The following is a 19110-nucleotide window of genomic DNA, read 5'->3' as shown; positions in this document are numbered from 1 at the left end:
TGGTGTCTTGATTTCTTCTGCCATGACTGATTCTCTTTGGGGCCGTGTGTGTGTCTGCAGGTCATCAAAGCCGGTGTGGAGACCACCTGCAAATGCCACGGCGTGTCCGGGTCCTGCACCGTCCGGACGTGCTGGAGGCAGCTCTCCCCCTTCCACGAGATCGGGAAGCAGCTGAAGCAGAAGTACGAGACCTCGCTCAAGGTGGGCAGCACCACCAACGAGGCCACGGGGGAAGGCGACATCTCCCCGCCTAAAAAATCCATCCCCGGCCACAGCGATCAAATCCCAAGGACTACGGATCTCGTCTACATTGACGACTCCCCGAGCTTCTGCCTGATGAGTCGCTATTCCCCCGGGACCTCGGGACGGAAGTGTTACAAGGACAAGAACTGCGACAGCATCTGCTGCGGCCGGGGGCACAACACGCAGAGCCGGGTGGTGACGCGCCCGTGCCAGTGCCAGGTGCGTTGGTGCTGCTACGTGGAGTGCAAGCAGTGCACCCAGAGAGAGGAGGTTTACACCTGCAAGGACTGACATGACCTGCGGCCTCTGCTGCACGGCCACCCCCGGGGACGGGCCAGCTTGGAGAACTGCCTATGGAGACAAACAGGGTTTGATTGACCTTCTGGGATCTGGAAGCTGTGTTGAGACATAAGCACTTTGTAGGGTACAGGTGACCCAGCTGTGTTGCTGTTTTGGTTTTTTCTGTTTTGTTTTTTTGTTTTGTTTTTCCTGTAGACTGAATTTTCATGAGGTCCAACCGTGTGGAAATAAGTGCCTGTCACACTGGGGTTAGACACCAGTTGACCTTCACCTTCGTCGTCTACGCAGTTTGATGGATCATTTCTCCTTGGAACATTGTTTCAGCCATCCTCCATGAACTCCTGGGCTAAGATATTCCCTTTGGCATAAATATCCTGTACTTCTTTATTCCTGGAGCTCACCCAACTGCTTAGAGAGCTGAGCAGATACAAAAGATCTTTCTGCTTTGAGCGTGGGAAGCGGCCACTTATTTCTCCTAAAACTGGAGAGGGATTTATAGGGAATGATGGGTTCTTCCAGTGGAGTTTCTGCACATGGAGCAAACCAGGCTCTGACAAAGAGACCCGCTGGGAGCATCAGCTCTTTAATGACAGCTCCGTATCCGCGTGCGTTGTCACCAAGTGCAGCTCGAAAACGTTGGGTCCACCACGCTGCAGATGGAAATAGAGCCAAGAAAAGAGGTTGGGAAGACAGCAGAACACCAGACGTGCCTGTCCCGTTCAGTCCAATCCCATGTTCTTTATTTAAAACAATTCCCCCAAATGCAGGTTCTTTAGCACTATCGCTGTCTTAAATTTAATTGGTTTTCTTTTTTTTTTAAACCACTAGATACTTTTGTTTCATTTTCACTTCGCGCATGATTTATTCTTCTCTCCTCTTCCCACCTCTTGCTGATGGAATTCACCCTGTGGTAACTGCTTCAGAAATCTCAACTGGAACTTGTTGAGTCTTACGCCAGCTGAATTTGGACGTGTTTCTCTTGAGCAGAACAAGAGAAATCTGAGTGCATCTTGGAACCCGGGGCTGTCTTGCGTTGTGGAGCAGCCGTTGTGGCCTGGATCAGACCTCTGGAGGAGCTGACTTTTCTTTCCTAGGTCATCATTCCATTTACTCTAAACCATGGCAGTGGTACATGACACAAGCTGTATGTAAACCCTATGACCTTAAGATGATTTTTTTTTTTTTTTTAACCACTAGATCGAAAACTGTATTTTAAAAACACGTCTGCTAAATCCTACCAAACTCGTGGATTTGGAATAACCAATCAACACAGAGACAACCTGAGAGAAGCCAGAAATTTGACTGCAGGGCTTGATCACTCCAACGCTGTGAAACACGTGGCAACCTCCAGCATTTCTTTTTCCCTGGGAAGAGGAGATTTACAATCCAGGACTTGATGTGCCAATATTCTTCATATAAAAGTGGATTGGAGGCAGCCAGCGAATGCCTGAACAAAACTTTCTGAGGAAAAAATGGGGAGCAGAGGGTGTTTTGTTTGATTTTTGGTAGCAATTTTTTGCTTGTCCAGTAGTAGCAATTTCCACCGAGTTTCTATAAGCCATTGATCTGGTGTTCAAAAGAGGACATTTTCAGCCAGCAGTAAAAATTAGCAAAACAAAATGAGAGCAATTTCCCAAGATGGACCATTCTTTTTCAAAGTCTTTTTTTCATTATTTTTATTTAATTTTTAATTTTCCCCTCCCCAACTGTAGCCACTAATATTTAAGCTGTTCATGTGCATCTACTGGGAAGAGAAAAGCTAGATTTTGGGTTTTCTTGGTAACAAGTACCTGCAGTCCAGCCTGCCTTGTTGGCATCAAATCTTGAGGTGGGGGCATGGGGAGGGACAGGGTGTTACTGTTTAATAGCACCATGGTCCTGCAAAGTGAAGCAAAATGTCTCTTTTTTGGTGTTTCTTTATTTGCTGTACAATTCTGGAGGTTGGGATAATGCTGGAGGAGGAGGAGGTGGAATCCACACATGGAATTCCCACCTTCCACCCCGGCAAAGCACCGGGAAGGTCTCGCAGCTTTTGGGAAAGTCACCCCCGAGCAGTTTATCTAATGGTTTAAAAAATAAATTGCCTAGAAACCTATTATTCAGTGTGTATATATAGATATATATACACACCCTGACACATAAATATATATATATATATAAATATTGAACATTTATTTATTGTAAAGCCCTTCAGAAGGACCTTCGTATGGTTTCAATGTGGTATTGTGTTAATTCTCTTTCTCCCTCTGCCTCTCTCTCTCACACATATGTGCAAACTCACTGTTACATTTTTGTGTGTGCTAGAATAGCTCTTCCCCTCCCAAGTAAAGCCAGATCCAAACCTGCTCAAAACAGGAATTTTGAGGTCTGAATTACTATTTCTGGTTCCATTCTTTTTTCTTTTTTTTTTCTTCTTCTTTTTTTTCTTTTTTTTTTAAAAAACATCTGTTCCTAATTAAAGGATGGGCCGCAATTTACGTGCATTATTATTATTATTATTAATTATTATTATTATTATTGTTATATTTAAACCATGGGCCTCATTTTCCTCCTCTTCGCTGGTGTCTCTGTCTCCGTTGACCTCGCTGGAGTAACTCCACATTGCACTGGTGTGAGAGGAGAGTGAGTCCCTAGAAGCAGAAGAGGAGGGGAGTGTTGGCATGGATATCCTGGCAGAGAAAATGCCGGGATGGGATGGGATGGGATGGGATGGGATGGGATGGGATGGGATGGGATGGGATAGGGAAGCTTGGTGTGTTTGGCAGTGTTGGGGAGAGAGAGATGGGTGGGAAATAAGGCAGATTGTCCAAGCTTGACTAGAAGAAAGCAGCAAAGAGTGAATGAACTACTGAGTGAAAGAGCTCTTCTGTGTATTATAACTCACGCACTGAAGCCTGGATGCTTTCTGTAAGTATTTAAAAAAAAAAAAAAAAAAAAAGACAAAAAAAAAGACAAAAAAAATTAATAACAAAAAAAACCACCACAAATTGTATTTATGTTCATGTGGATATATTACTTGCCTGTTATATATTGTAAATAGCAAGGTTTATTCTCCTGTGGTTAAAAAAAAAAATTATAAATAACTAAATAGTAGCGAGGCACATGTGTTAAATGTATAGGCAGTGTATAAAATATACTAACACTCTGAAATCAGGAGAACTTGTCTTCTTGGCCTTTTGACCTAGGGTGGTAAAACAAATGTGGGTTATTTTTCTTCTCCCCCCTGCACCACGCTGTGGGTGTGTTTTGGGTGGGGGGTCTTTAGTTCCAGTGTTTTCCAATGTTTGCCTTATCGTCAAAGAAGGAATGGGGGGAAAAGCCTCCTTTTGGAAAAATCCAGTGGAGCTTTAGTAGGAGATGGGAGAGAAGATGTCAAACTGTCTCAAAACCCTTTGAAGTGCTAGGCCTGGGTTTTCTGATGGTGAGAGGTTTGTTGGAGTTGAATTAACTTGTGGAGTAGGAACCTTGTCCTTGTGCTACTCCATCCACAAGTCTGGAAAACCCTAAATAAGAGACTGGGAACTCCTGTATAAAACAGGTCCTGTAAAACCTTTTTGTCCCAGCTGGATTAAACTGGATTTTTCCAGAGGGGCTGATTCTGCCACACCATTGGATCTCCAGTGCAATTCAATGAAGTTGCTCAGTTTTGTAAAACTACTTCAGCAGTGCATTTGGGTCCCTGAACTTTTTCATGGCGTCATTTCATATCTATAAAAAGAAAAGTGCAAAACAACTTTCCCCCTTTTGTTGTCCCCAGAGAAACAGGATTTTGCTCAGATGTAACTGGAGAAGGATGGATGGGTGGAGGGGAGATCTCTGGTTCCTGACCCCCTTTCACCCCCTGTCCCCCCACAAATGTCAAAGTGTTGGTTCTCCTAAGCTGATCCAGCCAGATCAGTTTTGGGGTGGGGGGGGGGAGGGGGTGCAACCATTATTTATATAACTTTTTTATTAATTTTTTTAAAAAGAGAAGCTAGCTGATGGAAGAATATTTTTATTGAATAGTGCATTTTAGTTATGTCAGAAATATAAAAAAAATATATATATAATATTTTTGTAAACAAGGCAAACTGAAAACGTTTGCTGTTTTATATTAGAATTTTCTATTAAAAGAAATAAAAACCCACAGAAATAATTGTTGCACCCGTCATCTGTTTTTTAACGAGCTTCTATTCTGTGTGACTGACTCATTTATGCCGGATGTGGAGAAATGCAAAACAAGTCCTAAACATTACGTTCTCCTTATCTTCCAGCTATCGAAACCTCCAGTTGGTGAAACAAGCAGTGTTTAATCAACGGGGGATTTTTAATTATTATCATTATTAACACTAAAAATGAGTTATGAAAAATGAGTAGCTTGTAATGGAAATATAAAAAAATCTACCCCAAAATATCAAGTTTATCCTTTTTTAACTGAATATCCTGATTTGGAGATGGGTCTGGATGGAGGAAATCCCAAATGTATTTGCAGTAACTGGGGATTTGCCACTGAGCTCAGTTGGCCTGGGAAGAAACAACTCTTAAAAGGTGGTTGGGGAAAATAAAACCATAATCAGAGTACATGGGATGGTTAAATGAAAAGGACCAAATTCCAGGCTTGACCCAACACAAGCAACTTTTATCTCTTTGAATGGGGCAGTGTGAACCTGGGGAGCTGGGGATTTGATCTGCCGTGGTTCAGGAAGTTTGTCCTTCACCTTGGGAAGCAGGGAATGATTTATGGGCCCCCTGTTTTTTAAAGGAACTTCTGGGATTGCTGGTTTGGAGACCTGAGCAGGGGCTAAAATAATTTCTGAGGAGTTTTTGTTGTCAACCAGCCCGTTGACATCTGCCTTCCTTCAGCCCAGGTCTGGAATTCCTTTGTCCATCGTTTTTTAGCTGCCCTGTTTTAGGGAACATACAGTCGGGTGCTTTGGCTGGGGTAGGGTTGGATGAGACCCCAGATGAAGGGACAGATTTCTCAAGGGTACTTCCATGGAGTAGATGCTGCTTAAGGTGATTTTCTGGTGGATTATGGTGCCTGTGAAAAATTCCTCAGTTGATGCTGCAGTAAAATCCGGTCTGTTCCATACCCGATGGAACAGGTGCAGTAAAGCTCCTCATTCCCAGTTTATCCAGCTCTGCGGGCACATCTGCTGGGTTGAGTCTGGCTTCTGTGGCCAGCTCATCCTGGATTTCAGTTTTTAGGATGCTAATTAGGTGATGACTTTTAGAAAGTGACGTTTTCCCACAAGAAATCCAAGATACGGCCTTTCTGGACCACATTGCTCAGTATGGCACAGGATCAGGTCCAGAGAAATCATGGAATGTTTGGGGTTGGAAGGGACCTTAAAGATCATCTCACTCCAGCCTCCTGGTTGAATCTGGTCAATCTCTGGCCATGAATATTACCATTGAATAGCTTTCAGATTTCTTTTTCACTGACTAACATTGGATTTGACCAAATTATTTACAAGTTCCACAAACAGAATATTTCTGAACAGACCAACCACCAAAAAAAATTTTAAAAAAAGGGAATCTCGAGGTTTTGTGGGTGGGGAGGAAAAGAAAATGGATTTGGCAGCACAGTGTACCTCTGGCTTCCTGTAACTGCAATTCCTCAGGTGCAGGGAGTGAGTGGGGTGTGAGACCAGAAGTGACTCGGACACATCGAGTTCACCTGTCAGGGGAAACGCCGGAATTCTGCCTTTTTCTCAGTTGTTGCTGAGTGTGTTCAGAAATGGGGAAAATCCTTCTTAGCACTGGGCAAGGTGAGCCAAAAGGACAGGAGATCCCTCCCCTCAGGAATGTTGGGAAAGGTGTTGGCATTGATGTGCAATGGGTCTGGAATCATCCCCCCTTAGACAAGGAGCCCGTGGTCGACAATCAGTGGAGGCACCTCTGGGAGGTGCTTGGCCCATGTGGAGGTGCCAGTTTTCCCTGCTGACAGTAGAAGGGGATAAAGACACCCAGGTTAAGAGAGGTGGGACTGAATTCAGGAAAATCGAGATATGTGCGGATAATCCTTCCAGCTCCCCTTGGGCACGAACCCATCTAGAACAGCCACCACCAAACCAGCCCAGGAATTTCCCTTGGACCACCCCATCTTTAACAATTTGAAGCAGGAATGTAAAGTCTAGGATTTGTTTTGCACACCTGGGATGGCATTTCCTTTTAAAGGGAGGTGGGAATACTAACATGAAGGATTAGTATTTTTCTTGTTTTTCTTTTTTGTTTTGTTTTGTTTATTTTCCAATGTCTTATGGGAGCCTAAGTTATTTTTCTCTACCTCATATGTACAGCTTGTAGGTATAAATCTGATTCTGAGTGACTGTTGAGAATGTATTTAAGTTATTTAACATCTTTGTATAACAAAAAAAAAGAAAAAAAAAAGCCAGAACAAATGAAACAATAAATGTATTTTAAATTATACTTGAAGCGTGCGCCTCTTTCTTCACATCTGTTGGGAAAGCCTGTGTCCAGTGGTTGTGGGAGACCCTTCCTTCAGCCTTCTTCCTAAACATAAGCCTGGCCTTGGGGCTAATTTAAGCCCCAAAAGTGGTGCCCTGAGCTGCAGAAATGCCTCTCCATCCATTTTACGTGTGTTAGACAAGCTCAGGAGGCTGAGGGACTCCATCAGCTTCCCATGGGATTCCATGGCCGTCATACTTTACTGGAGAAGTCAGGATACCTTGGCACAGTGTCACTGTCAGGATGTGATTCCAAAATAACTGGCTGGAGCTCAGAATAGGTTGGATGTGGCCAAATTTAGTCTGGGTGAATGACAACAATTAAAAAAATTGTTGTTATCCCAGGCTGCACATCGACTTGCTTGATCAAATGTCCTTTTCTTCACAATGGATCCCTGGAACTGTTTAGTTCCTCAGAGTCATTGCAGCTCAGCTTTAAATTACTGACTTGGGAGGGACCCACAAGGATCATCCAGTCCAACTCCTGACACCCCAACAGCCCCACCCTGGGCATCCCTGGCAGCGCTGTCCAAACGCTCCTGGAGCTCTGGCAGCCTCGGGGCCGGGACCATTCCCTGCAGTGCCCAGCACCCTCTGGGGGGAGAACCTTTCCCTGATATCCAGCCTAAACCTTGGACCAAGATGATCTTTAAGGTCCCCTCCAACCCAGACCATTGTATGATTCCATTACTTTGAAAACTCTGACTTGCATTTCCAAAGGTTTTCCCAAAGTCCCTTTGGTTTTCCGATTCTCTCCTTCCCATGTACACAAAATTCTTGCATTCATTCATTTATTTTACCTTCCAGACTCATTTCCCGCGGTGGGAAAAGCACCCTGGCTTTTAGTCCACCCTTTCAGAGCTGGTTCCTTTCCACAGAATCAGCGCTGCTCATCCTCAAACAGAAATGCTGATCTTTATCCAGGACTGTGCTGCTGTTGGGATGGCATCCCCCTCTTGTTCTCCTCACAGATTATTATCCACCCAAGGAAATGTTTACTAAATCAGGGGAAACTCTGCACAACCAATGCTCCTCCTGCTTTTGCTTTGCTTTGTCCCTCCTTGTGATGAGAAATATCAGCTCGAAGCTCTGTGGAACCAGGCCAGCACTTTGGTGCGGTGGCCTCTTAACCCCGTGATTCTGTATGTTCCCCTGTTCCCTCCCTGGCCTTGGCCCCTCCCTCGGTTTCTCCCTATTTGCTCCTGTCCCCCAACCCCACCCAGGGACCGCCCCTGGGCCCCCAACAAAAGCACCCCTCACCCAGCTCATGCTGTCTCTCTACCTCTGAACAGTGCGGGGACAAGATGTGGTTAAAGCCATCTGAAACCCTCCTGAGAGCCCCTTCTCTGCCTTCCTTGCCATCCACTGCATTGCAATGCTGCTGGCTGCCGGAGCCAGATCCGAAATGGACTCTGGGGTGTGATTAATCGCATGGCCCTGGGAAACCCTCGCTGAGCTCTCAGGGAGCAGCAGCCTGCTAGGCAGAGTCCAGTGGTTACAACACTTTGGTCCAGGTATTTTTCATACAATCATGGAATGGTTTGGATTGGAAGGGAGCTCAAGGATTATCTAATTCCCATGCCCCTGCCATGGGCACCTTCCACTAAACCAGGCTGCTCAGTTTTTAAACCAGAAGAGCGGATGATTTGAGATGATGGGATGGGAGATGGATCTGCCTCTGGTTTGCTTCCCACCAAACCCTGCAGGGACACCCTGCCTTCTTCAGCTTCCCAACTGACCTCCCATTTACACTTCCTGGCAGTTGGGTAATGGGAACTCGCAGGTTTGGAACCTCACAGGCAGCCTGGGCAGCCCCTTAAAGAGCTGCTAATGGGAGTCGTAAAGCCGCAGGAGCCGAGGATGTGGCAGCGTTTTGACAGCTGTTCCCGCAGAGGAAGTGGGTGAAGCGAGAATGCATTGTAAGAATTTGGGATTAAAACAAGTATCAGATGAGACATTTCACCTCCAGAAAAATAAAATAGGTTTCTTGCCCCCTCCTTCTCTCCCGTTGTTTTCCTCAGTGTCACTGTGATGTCTTGAAGGTGGTTTCAGCCTGCAGCTGTGGATGTGCTGAGCAAAAGGGGAGCATGAGAAGTAAAATCCAGTATAAACAGAGGTGCCTTTAGCTTAGAAAGAAACAATGACTTGCCTGAATCTCTTACAAGCTTCCAGCTACACTGAGGAAAGTGTTTTGTGTGGAATTGTTTGCTAGGAAACCAATGACTGAGCACAGGTGAGTGTTGAAAAGCATGTGACCAAAAACATAGAATGAGGGGAAAGAGAGAGAAAAAACAATGAGGGGACAAATTTTATACAGAGCTGCCTCTTAAATAAGCACGAAAGACTAAAATCTGACTGTTATTTGGATAAAAATAAAATCAATCGCCAAGAGATGAGATGGAAGAGTCATGTCCCAGAATCGCAGAATGGGAAGTTGGAAGGGATCAGCTCTTCCAACCCCCTGCCATGGGCAGGGACACCTTCCTTTAGACCAAGTTGCTCCAGCCTGGCCTTAAACACTTGATATTGATTCTTCATCATCATCATCATTAACATCATCATCATTAACATCATTAACATAGCACAAGCCGTGTAGTGCTTTTGAACATCTCCTTTTAGAGGTTCTAACTGAGGTGCTTAAGAGACAGAAGCGATGCCTGAACTTTGTCAGTCTAAGTAGAATGACCGACACAGGGCCAGAGACATGAAAGAGGGTCAGAAATGAGACATGACTTGGCCAAACTCATCCTTTACTTCCTCTGAGAGCTGGGCCTGGGGCCAGGTCATAGGAAGTGCCCTCAATGCTGTTTGAGATGTGGGGGGAACCTCAGGTGAGCAGGACAGAGCCCCAAATCGTGCCACATTTCAGAGTTCACATCCTGCCTCTGTGCTGTGGGATGTGGATGGGAGAGCAGCAGGATTTTCCTGTTTCCCAAGGGATTTTCTTCAAGCTGTCTCTCCACTTTTGCCAATGGCCAGCCCTGCAGTGGGAACCAAAGCTGGAGATGTGTGACTCCCTCGTGTGCTGGTGGCTCCAGGTTGTAACTGCTGCCGAACGCAAAATGGGACGTCTCCCTCAGGATCTGGGATATCCAGGCAGTGGGAGGAGTTGCTACTTGGAAAAGGTGAGAAGCCATTAAGCCTTCTACATCCTCTCCTAGGCCATCTCTGCTTCTGTTCCCAAAAGTTATTGTCAGTACAGGGAGTGGATTGGACATTTTGGCTACAGCTCCATGAATTAATTAAACGTAACCCTCATGCTGGTGCCGCCTGGCTTAAACCAGCCCACATCCAACCTGTGAAATATCCTGTGCAGTGGCCGCTGAGCCTACGTTACAAGGGACAAAGAGAGTCCACTGGTGGGACAAGTCCCCAGTACCAAAAGGACCTGCTCAGGTTAGGGTGACCCGAAAGGCTTTTCCCAGGATGCTCTGTTCTGTTGTGTTAATCTACCCCAGTCCTGCTCCCCTGGTTGGCGCGTGGCCCCTCCACCCTCTTGCTACCTTATATGTCCCATTTCCTAGAAAGTTCTCCACTCCAGGTTGCCCCCATTGGCCTTTGCCCCTCGCTGCTCCCCCAGAGCTTCCCGTTGGCTCCCATCCCCTGGTCCCGCCTGTGCACCGCCCCCGTGCCCTCAGATCGTTGGTCTCTGACGCTCCTTCTGCTCCCGTGCTTAAACCTGAGCTCTCCATTGTTCTTGGTCTTCACCCCAGTCTCCTTCATGGTGTAGCTGCATTAAAGAGCTCCCGTGGAACTCCACGCGGGGACCCTTCCTGCCTCTTTGCCGTCGACCCCAATTACTGAAGCCATCCGTGCGCTTGTGCGAGCACACGTGTGTGACTGTGTGTGGCTGATCCTGCTGAGCGGCTTCGCTTTGGAGACGCTCTTGGAAGATCGCTGCACCCTGCGCCACGGCACAGAAGCCACAGAGAGCCCGGGATAGTGATAATCCTGGCCTTCCAGAACAAGGTGGCTCCATCCAAAATGTCTCCTGGGAATGGCCCTTCGCCCATGCCAGCTCCTGAGCCATGCCACGGAATTACTTGGGAGCGTGCTTTTACCAGAGCCAAGAGCACACCAGGGGTTTTCTAATACCTTAGCAATATATTTGAGCAAGTTCCAGTGCCCAGGAATGCTCCTTGCCACTCTTTAAATGGGCTAAAATCGGTGCAGAAATTCAAGTGCTCCGCAGATAACCCTCACAAGCCCACATCCAAGCCTGAAGTGGTTTGGGTTGGTTCTTTGATTCTGCTGGTGGAAAAAACACATTTCTGGAAGGTTGACCTTCCTGGTTGGACTTCAGGAATTTTAAGAATTAATTGAAGGAATTAAAGCAAGAAACAAGTCCATGGAGCTGCTCCAGCATGTCAGCCTCCAGCTACCCCTGAAGTAACGGTGAGTAAATATAATTAGACCTTACAAAACTCATAATTTTTTGTATAAAACATGGCCAGACCTTGAAAAAAACCTCAAATATAAAATAAAAATATCAAATGCTAAAGTGGGGGTGATCCATTTGGGGGTTATCAGAGGGGACAAATTTTATACAGCACTTCCTCTTAAATAGGCGTGAAAGACTAAAGTCTGACTGTTATTTGGATAAAAATATAATTAATCCCCAAGAGATGAGATGAAAGTTCATCTTCATTTCACATTCCCAAGGACTGAACAGCCACAGCTTCCTTTAATTATTTAAATGAGGTTCCTATATAAGGAATGCAGGAGGTGCAACCTACACCTGGGGTTAATGGGGAGAGATTCGTGGGAATCAGAGGGAAGTGGTGTCTTTCATCCTCCTCCTCCTCCTCCTCCTCCTCCTCCTCCTCCTCCTCCTCCTCCTCCTCCTCCTCCTCTTCCTTCTCCACTCCTTGTGCCTCGGGTCGTTGATGTGTCTGGTCTCACACTCATTTATTTCTTTCTTTGTTTGGAAATTGGTCGAAAAATGTGCGGCTGTGGCACTTGGGGTGTGGTTAAATGGTGAATGCGGTGGTGCTGGGTTAAGCTGGACTTGATGATCTTAAAGGCCTTTCCCAACCTTAATGATTCCATGATTTACGCTCCCGTATCCTATAAAAGCTGGTAGCATTCCCTGCAGAATTCCAAACTCAAGCACTGATACAAAATCTTCTTGACTCAATAGACAGACCCTGATGGGCTCTGATCAGAGTGTGAAATCCCTCATCCACACAACTAATGTTAGAATATCAGTTATAAATATAAGAATTCAAGTCCAGAGCCTGCTTTTCAATCCATTTCCCTCCTCTCCTTCAATGATGATCTCCCCAGAATGGCATTTCTGTCCTGGCTTCTCTTTCATTCCCGGCCTTCTCAGCTTCCTAGGGTGGTGTTAATTTGCAAGGTGCTAATTACGAGGGCACTCAGCATAAATTAACACTTATTACTCCCTCTCACTTGCATGGAAGAATCTCTTAAAGGATTAGGATAGGTTGGATGGGGCTTGGAGCAACCTGGTCTGGTGGGAAGTGTCCCTGCCCATGGGACAGGGATGATCTTTAAGGTCCTTTCCAAACCAATCTAGGATTCTACTTTTAAAAGCTTTCCAGGCCTTTCAGGAGGGCTGAGGGAATAAAATGAAAATAAAGTAGTTGGGCATTAAGGTGTTGACTAAAGGGATCTCCAGCCTTAAGAAATCCCCCCAAAATCTGCTGGGAAATTCTTCCAGTTAACCCTGCTGGGTGATTCTGACAGCATGTCTGAAATGTCACTTATTTTTGTAAGAATTAAGGAGGAAAAAGTGGGTTTGATTACTTCTAACGAGGTAGCACTAAAATTGTCATGGACAGAGCTTAAAAAAAGGTGTAAAGAAGACATCTGAGACACTTTGCCTGATTTGGTGTCTTGGTTAAGACTGGCCAAATGTCCCAAACATCAAGGCTGGTCTGGTATCGTGTTTTCCATTTCTACCTCTCTCTTGTTCCTCTATTTGTTGTCTCCTGAGGCAAGGAAACTTCAACAGAACTAAAGTTTTCCCTTCCTCAGGTGGGAATGACCTCACCTGCACCTGTTTTCCTTTTTAATTCCTTGTGACAGTCGCTGGGACACTAACCCAGTTCAGAAACCACAAGGCCACAGTGAGGAGGGGCTTTGTTCGTGACTGAGTTTTATTTCTGGATTGCATTTGCCGTTAACTTTGAATTTTCCCTCTTAAAAATCCTACTTCTATCGGCTGCCATTTTGAAAAAAAAACCACAAAGAAGCCATTCCTAGCTTTTTTTGGATGCTCTGGGCTAATGGTGGCCTTGCCCAAACCATGGTTGGTTGAGTCTTCCTTGGTTTGTTGTGGCAGTAAACTGGATTTTGAGTTGAAAGTGGGATATGCAGTGGGAGGGCTTTGCTGGGGAGAAGCTGAGCTGAAGGTTTCCACTTTCAGTCATGGTTTGAGGCTGCAAAGGTGGGAGAAGAGGCACAGGTGATTTTTTCTGAAGCTTCAGTATGGTTTGGTGACAGAAGATGAGCTGGAACGGGTTATTTCAACAGCGTAAATAGAACCTTGGTGAGAGTGACTACAGAGGGTTGGATAATGTTTTGGGTTGATTCCTTTTTATCTGTGCAAAAAGTGATTTTTTTTGTTGTTGAAAAACTGAAAAAAAATTAGAAAATGCAGCTCTGATGCCTCAAAAATCAGAGTTCAATTATTTCTATTCCCACTTTCTGCAGTGGTTTGGCCTCCTGGGCACACCAGATTATCCTGATGCATGAAATGTCCCCTCCATGGGAGATGAACTGGTCAGGAAGTTTGGGCTGTGTCTCAGAGCAGTGACAGGAGATATTGGAGCTGTAATTCTCATTAAAAAAATAAAAAGAATACTTTCAGTGCATGGAAGTTCAGAGGAAAGGATATCAGGGAGGAAATCTGAGGAAGATAGCAATATATTTCTTGAAAATCAGAACATATTTTATAACAAAAGGTAACTTCACTGCAAGAATTTATGGGAAGTTTTGGGTTTTCTGCAGATAAGAAGATCCTCAGAGATCGTCAGGATAATACTGGAGCTTCCTGATCCAATTTCTTGGCTCCTGTTGCTGAAATCCCAAGGCCACCTCACCCAAACCGCCTCAATTTTACCTGAAAGTCACTTCACATCTGAGATGTGCTGCAGCACTCTCAGAAGGGGAAGGTTGTTTGCGTATATCCGTATTTCATTTTTATTTTTGGATTCTGTATTGTGGATTTCCGAGAAATCCAGAACCAGTTCTAGCAGGTTAAACGCACTCAAAATGCAAAACAAGCAGCTGTGTGGGAGGCTTGTTAATTTAAGTATTCGGGAGTTATAGAACTGGAAAGATATTTCCATAATTTAATTATTATTCATTTTAAATTAGTTATCATCATTTTTAAAAAATTCTTTTTATTTTCTATACAAATGATCATTCTGGAACAGTCTTGCTTTACACAGGGCTTTTAATTCACTATTTTAAGTATCTGTGTGGAACATTTGATGTAGGAATCACTAATGGAGGGAATGCAATACGGTTATTCCTGATTATTTTGAGGAAAGAAAAGCATAAAATGGGAGTAGGATCAAAATGAAACCTTTTTACTAAATTCCAATTGTTTCTCCCCAATTCTCTGTCCAACCTGGCTCCCACCTGAGCTGTAGCTCAACTGGAATGGGAATTACTATGATTACTGCCAAATATCCTTGGGAATTACCGAGCGATTCCTGACTTCCCTTCCTTGGTTATTTCCAAGCATTTTGTTTTATTCTGGAGTTGGGGGAGAAAGTGTGGCTCTGACACTTCCTCCTTTAGACTGGGAATTCTCTCCATGCTCTCCCCTGCCCCAGGGAAGCGCCAACTGCGCATTCCATGTTCCATCCTCAGTGCTGCTCCTCACAACGGCACCTCTCCCTTCCCACAGGGATGTGCCCGAGAGGGTGGAGGACACAGAGCAGCAGGAAACATCCCTGGAGATCCCAGTGGGTGGGGATTGTGTTGGGACATCTGCTCTGCTGATCTCCATAGGGCCTTAGCTTAGGACATTCTGGGGTGATTTATGGAATGAATGGGATTCCGTGGGATGCAGGGTTTTTGGAAGCGTTGCCATGGCTTTTCCTCCCTTTCCCACACTTCCTGATTCCATATTGTCTCTACAGCTTCATCAGTGCCTCCAAACCCGGAATTAGCCCCTATAGCTCCTATAACTCCCTACAAAGCCTTCACCTCCCACACCCTGATGTTTTCACACCAGTGACCTCAGCTCCTGGCATGTGGAAGCCAGGGGAAGATCCCAAATGGATGCACCCAGCATTCCCAAGCCATTTGCAGCAACCATAAATAACAGTGTTTGGAATCAGCTTGATGATAGAAGTCAAAGCATTGCATGTTTGGGGCTGTGGCATCTTAATTAGCCATGAGCCAGGCCCAGGAATTTTTGCCAGATCATGATTTTTGATTAACCCTGATGTTTAGAAATTAGATATTTAATATTTAGGAAAAAGTTGGGACTTTTTCGTGATTCCTTTTTTTTCCCCCCTCGTGTTATTTTCTCAGGAATATATTCTGTTAAACATTTTAAAATAGCAAATTTCTAGCACACAAAAAAGAAGCTGCAATTTATTCCTGCTTTTAGGGAATGTTTTGCATTTCCGCAACTACCTGGATCTTCTCTGCAATTTTCTTTCTTCTTGGTTTCTTTCTCTACCTTTCTCTTTTTCATGTTCTTTCTCTTTCCTTCTCTCAGTTGGTAACAGCAAAAACCAGACAATGATGTTGCTGCTGCTGTTCTAATTGTTGTGTCTGAAGATATTTCTGTTTAGGCCTGGTCTGAGCCATATTTTGGACAAGAAACTGACCCGATCCTGCAGCTATTTTAATCAGGATTTGGTTTTTTAAGTCGTTCAAAGGGCTTTGAAGGGTCCTGCACTGATAACAGTGTTATCTCATGGTGTCTATATCTGTATCTTATCTTTTTACAACCCCTTATCATTATGGTCATGTCAAATACACTGATAAAGCTGGAGTTATCTGCACCAGCATGAGGCAGAGGTGCAACCTCCACTCCTTCGTCTGGGAAGCAAAGCAGGACAGGTGAGACTCTTCAGATTGTCTCAGAGGACACGAGATGCCCAGCTGTGGGCAACTGACTTCAGTCTTGGACCTCCTAAAGGCCAATCTAGGAGATTTCATTGGTCTGATCCCACTTGGAGAAGACTTCCCGGAATCACAGATTATCCTGAATTGGAAGGGACCCATCAGGACCATCGTCCAGCTCCTGGCCCTGCACAGACCATCCCCAAGAGTCACACCCTGTGCCCAAGAGTGTTGTCCAAACTCTTCTTGATGGTCTTTCAGGTCAAGAACAATTCTGTCCCAAGGGAAGTTTTGGGAACAGCTCCAGCCTCAGGCTCCCAATGCCTTCTTCCCAAGTTCCTTCCTCCCAGCTTTGACTTCCCCATGGTTCTCACCACGGGCAGGGGACGGGGACTGAATTTACTTCCTTGGGCAGTGAAGGGTTGCTCCCACTCCACAGGTGGATTACTTACACATCAGTGCCACCCAGAACGAGGGACACTCAGCAGCAAAGCAGCAACAGCAGAAACAATCCCTGTCCCCTTGGAGCCCAACCCGATGACCACAGCAACGGCCCAAATGTCCTTTTTGCCACCAGGTGGAGCTGGGAGAGAATTCCTTGGAAGGGGCCAGCTGACAGCACCCCGGGATGAATGCTCAACCGAAAAGAGGAATTTTTGTTTGTTCATCTGGTTGCTTCCACTGCTTCTCCCAGAAAATTCTTGTCTTTCTTACAGAGAAATTTCCTCACGAAAAGCAAAGAAGGGAAAATCGCGGATTGTTTAATTTCCAGTGAATGAACTCCTGTATGGCTGGCTGGAACTCGATGACCTTTAGGATCTCTAAACCCAAAGCACTGTGGGATTCTGGGGTTCTCTGGCTGACTGTTGGCCAGGAGGAACGGCGGATGTAACGCTGTCATCGTTTACCTCGTGTGTGACTGCTCGGTCGGTGTTCACTCCTGCCTGTGGTCACCTCACAGCTCAGGACTCTCCAGGCTGGCTGGGAGCAAGGCTGGCTACAAGCTGTTCCCGTGGAACTTCTGTCCCCACCCTTTGGTGACTGCTCACAGAGTGGCAGCAGCGCTCCTGAGCATCCTCCTGGTTCAGCCCTGGGCCAGTGGGTGTGGAAATGCTCTGCCCTTGCTCTTCTCCCATCCACGAGAGGCTCTCAACCCCAGGAGACACTGAGGCAGCTTCTCCCACCCAACAGCTCATAGGAGCCACTTCTGTAGACAGGTGGGGTTGATCTTTTCTCCCAGGTAGCAAGGAGAAACCTCCCCACCACCAGCTCAAATGTCCCTCACTGGGCAGAGAAGAGAAATATTTTCCCAGAGTGTTCACAAGACCATAGAAACCCAGAATGGTTTGGGTTGAAGGGACCTTAAAGCTCATCTCATTCCACCCCTGCCATGGGCAGGGACACCTTCCCTTGCTCCAAGCCTGTCCAGCCTGGCCTTGAACACTTCCAGGGGCATCCACAACTTCCCTGAGCAGCCACAACCCTCACAGTAAATGATTTCTCTCTCTCAATTTTACTTACACCCAACCAGGGTGTTCCTAGCCTCTCTTTTTTTTGCTTCCCCCAGCTGTGCCATTCCTTCCTCAAGCTGGTTTATGTCTTTTCCATACACTCGGCATCTTTCACAGGGCTGCTGGAAAGGCTTTGCAAGCTCCCATGGAGGTACCCTAGGTCATAAAATTCATGTTACTGAATGCTGTGCAAACAAGTGAGGTCACCCTGTTTAGTAAATCTGTTTTTCCCCTGACTGAGGATAAAACCGTGTTCTCTCAGAATGCTGGAAAGTCTTAACACCTTCCTTTTTTTCCTCTCTTTTTTTTGCTTCTTTTGCTCATTTTCAATTCCCTCCGTCGGTTCCCCTTGTGAGTATCCCACCTATTTATCCAATGCTGTTATTGTTGTTGGATAACTGGAAAAGATCTGCCTTTGGTGAGCAGTCTCCCAGCCCACAATGCTGCCTTTTTCTCAGCAAAGACGCTGAGGATCACTAATACCAACTTTATTTTCCTTGGCACTTCCCGGAGCTGGAGCCACCCAGCCTTTCCTTGCCGAGTGCTTCTTAATCAATATTAAAGGGCTGACAGTGCAGGCAGCTTCCCTCTGCAAATAATTATTAATCAATGGTGTGGGGCTTTGGTGGGGAAGGGAGTTCAAGAAGCCTTTAGGATGGGAGGGTGCCTGAATTGGGTTTTGGCCAAGGGGATGGGTGGTTATGTCAGGTATTGGTGTTTAGATTAGGTAGGAAAAAGGACATTTTTTACAATGAGGGTGGTAAAACACTGGCACAGAGAGGTGGTGGATGCCCTATCGCTGGAAACATTTAAGGACAAGTTGAACAGAGCTCAATTTAGTTAAAGATGTCCCTGCTCATGTCAGGGAGGTTGGAGTAAATGACCTTTAAAGGTCCCTTCCAATCCAAACCATTCTCTGATTCAAGAATCCACCTCAAGCCCAGACTTAATTTGAAATTCCGGAGTAGCTCAAGCTGTATATTGACATTTCTTTAATTTAAGCAATATTTAGGTTCTTAACTGAATCAATATATTTTGAAAACAAAGAGTATAAGAATTTAAATTCTGAGAAAATAAAGAATTGGCTCTACGTAAACACTGCTTGAATTTAGTCATATGTCCTGCACTGCTTATGAATACACTGATGAAAATATTTAAATTCTGTCATTTAAAAGGATTCAATTCCAGTATAAGAATTTTCTGTGAAATGCATCTTCTGGGAAAGAAATATTTATGCAGTTGAAATTCGTGGAGAGCAGAAACAAAACCCACTCTTTGCGACCTTGATATTTGAAAGCCCTGCCTGCGAGCCAATGGGAAATTTTCTGCAGGAATGTTTTCCTGTTGGAAAAAGCCAATTTGATAAAGCTGATATGGTTTGTAAACAGCAATTCTGACAAGCTTTCTTGAAAAAGAAAAGTTTGGGTTTTCAGTTTCAGGAAGTGGTTTTATTCCTATTTTTTCTTTAGATGCTGCAGCGTATTGTTTATATAAAAACAATGAACCCCAACTCAGTCCCAGATTTTGTCTTTATGGACATTTATATCAACTGC

The 19110-nt window shown here is 45.2% G+C and overlaps 1 protein-coding gene across 1 annotated transcript in view; it reads left to right on the top strand.

The window, feature by feature from the left end:
• The window catches only part of WNT9A (Wnt family member 9A), a 54842-nt gene extending 51607 nt beyond the window's left edge, over positions 1–3235 (top strand). The window contains exon 4 of the mRNA XM_039550102.1: positions 61–3235. Coding sequence (XP_039406036.1) covers positions 61–534 — 474 coding nt within the window. The 3' untranslated portion in view covers positions 535–3235. The remainder of the gene's footprint in view (positions 1–60) is intronic.
• The last annotated feature ends 15875 nt before the right edge of the window (positions 3236–19110 follow it).

The sequence above is a fragment of the Corvus cornix genome, chromosome 2, assembly GCF_000738735.6.
Source record: "Corvus cornix cornix isolate S_Up_H32 chromosome 2, ASM73873v5, whole genome shotgun sequence".
NCBI lineage: Eukaryota > Metazoa > Chordata > Aves > Passeriformes > Corvidae > Corvus > Corvus cornix.
This window is presented reverse-complemented; position numbering and strand designations above follow the sequence as displayed.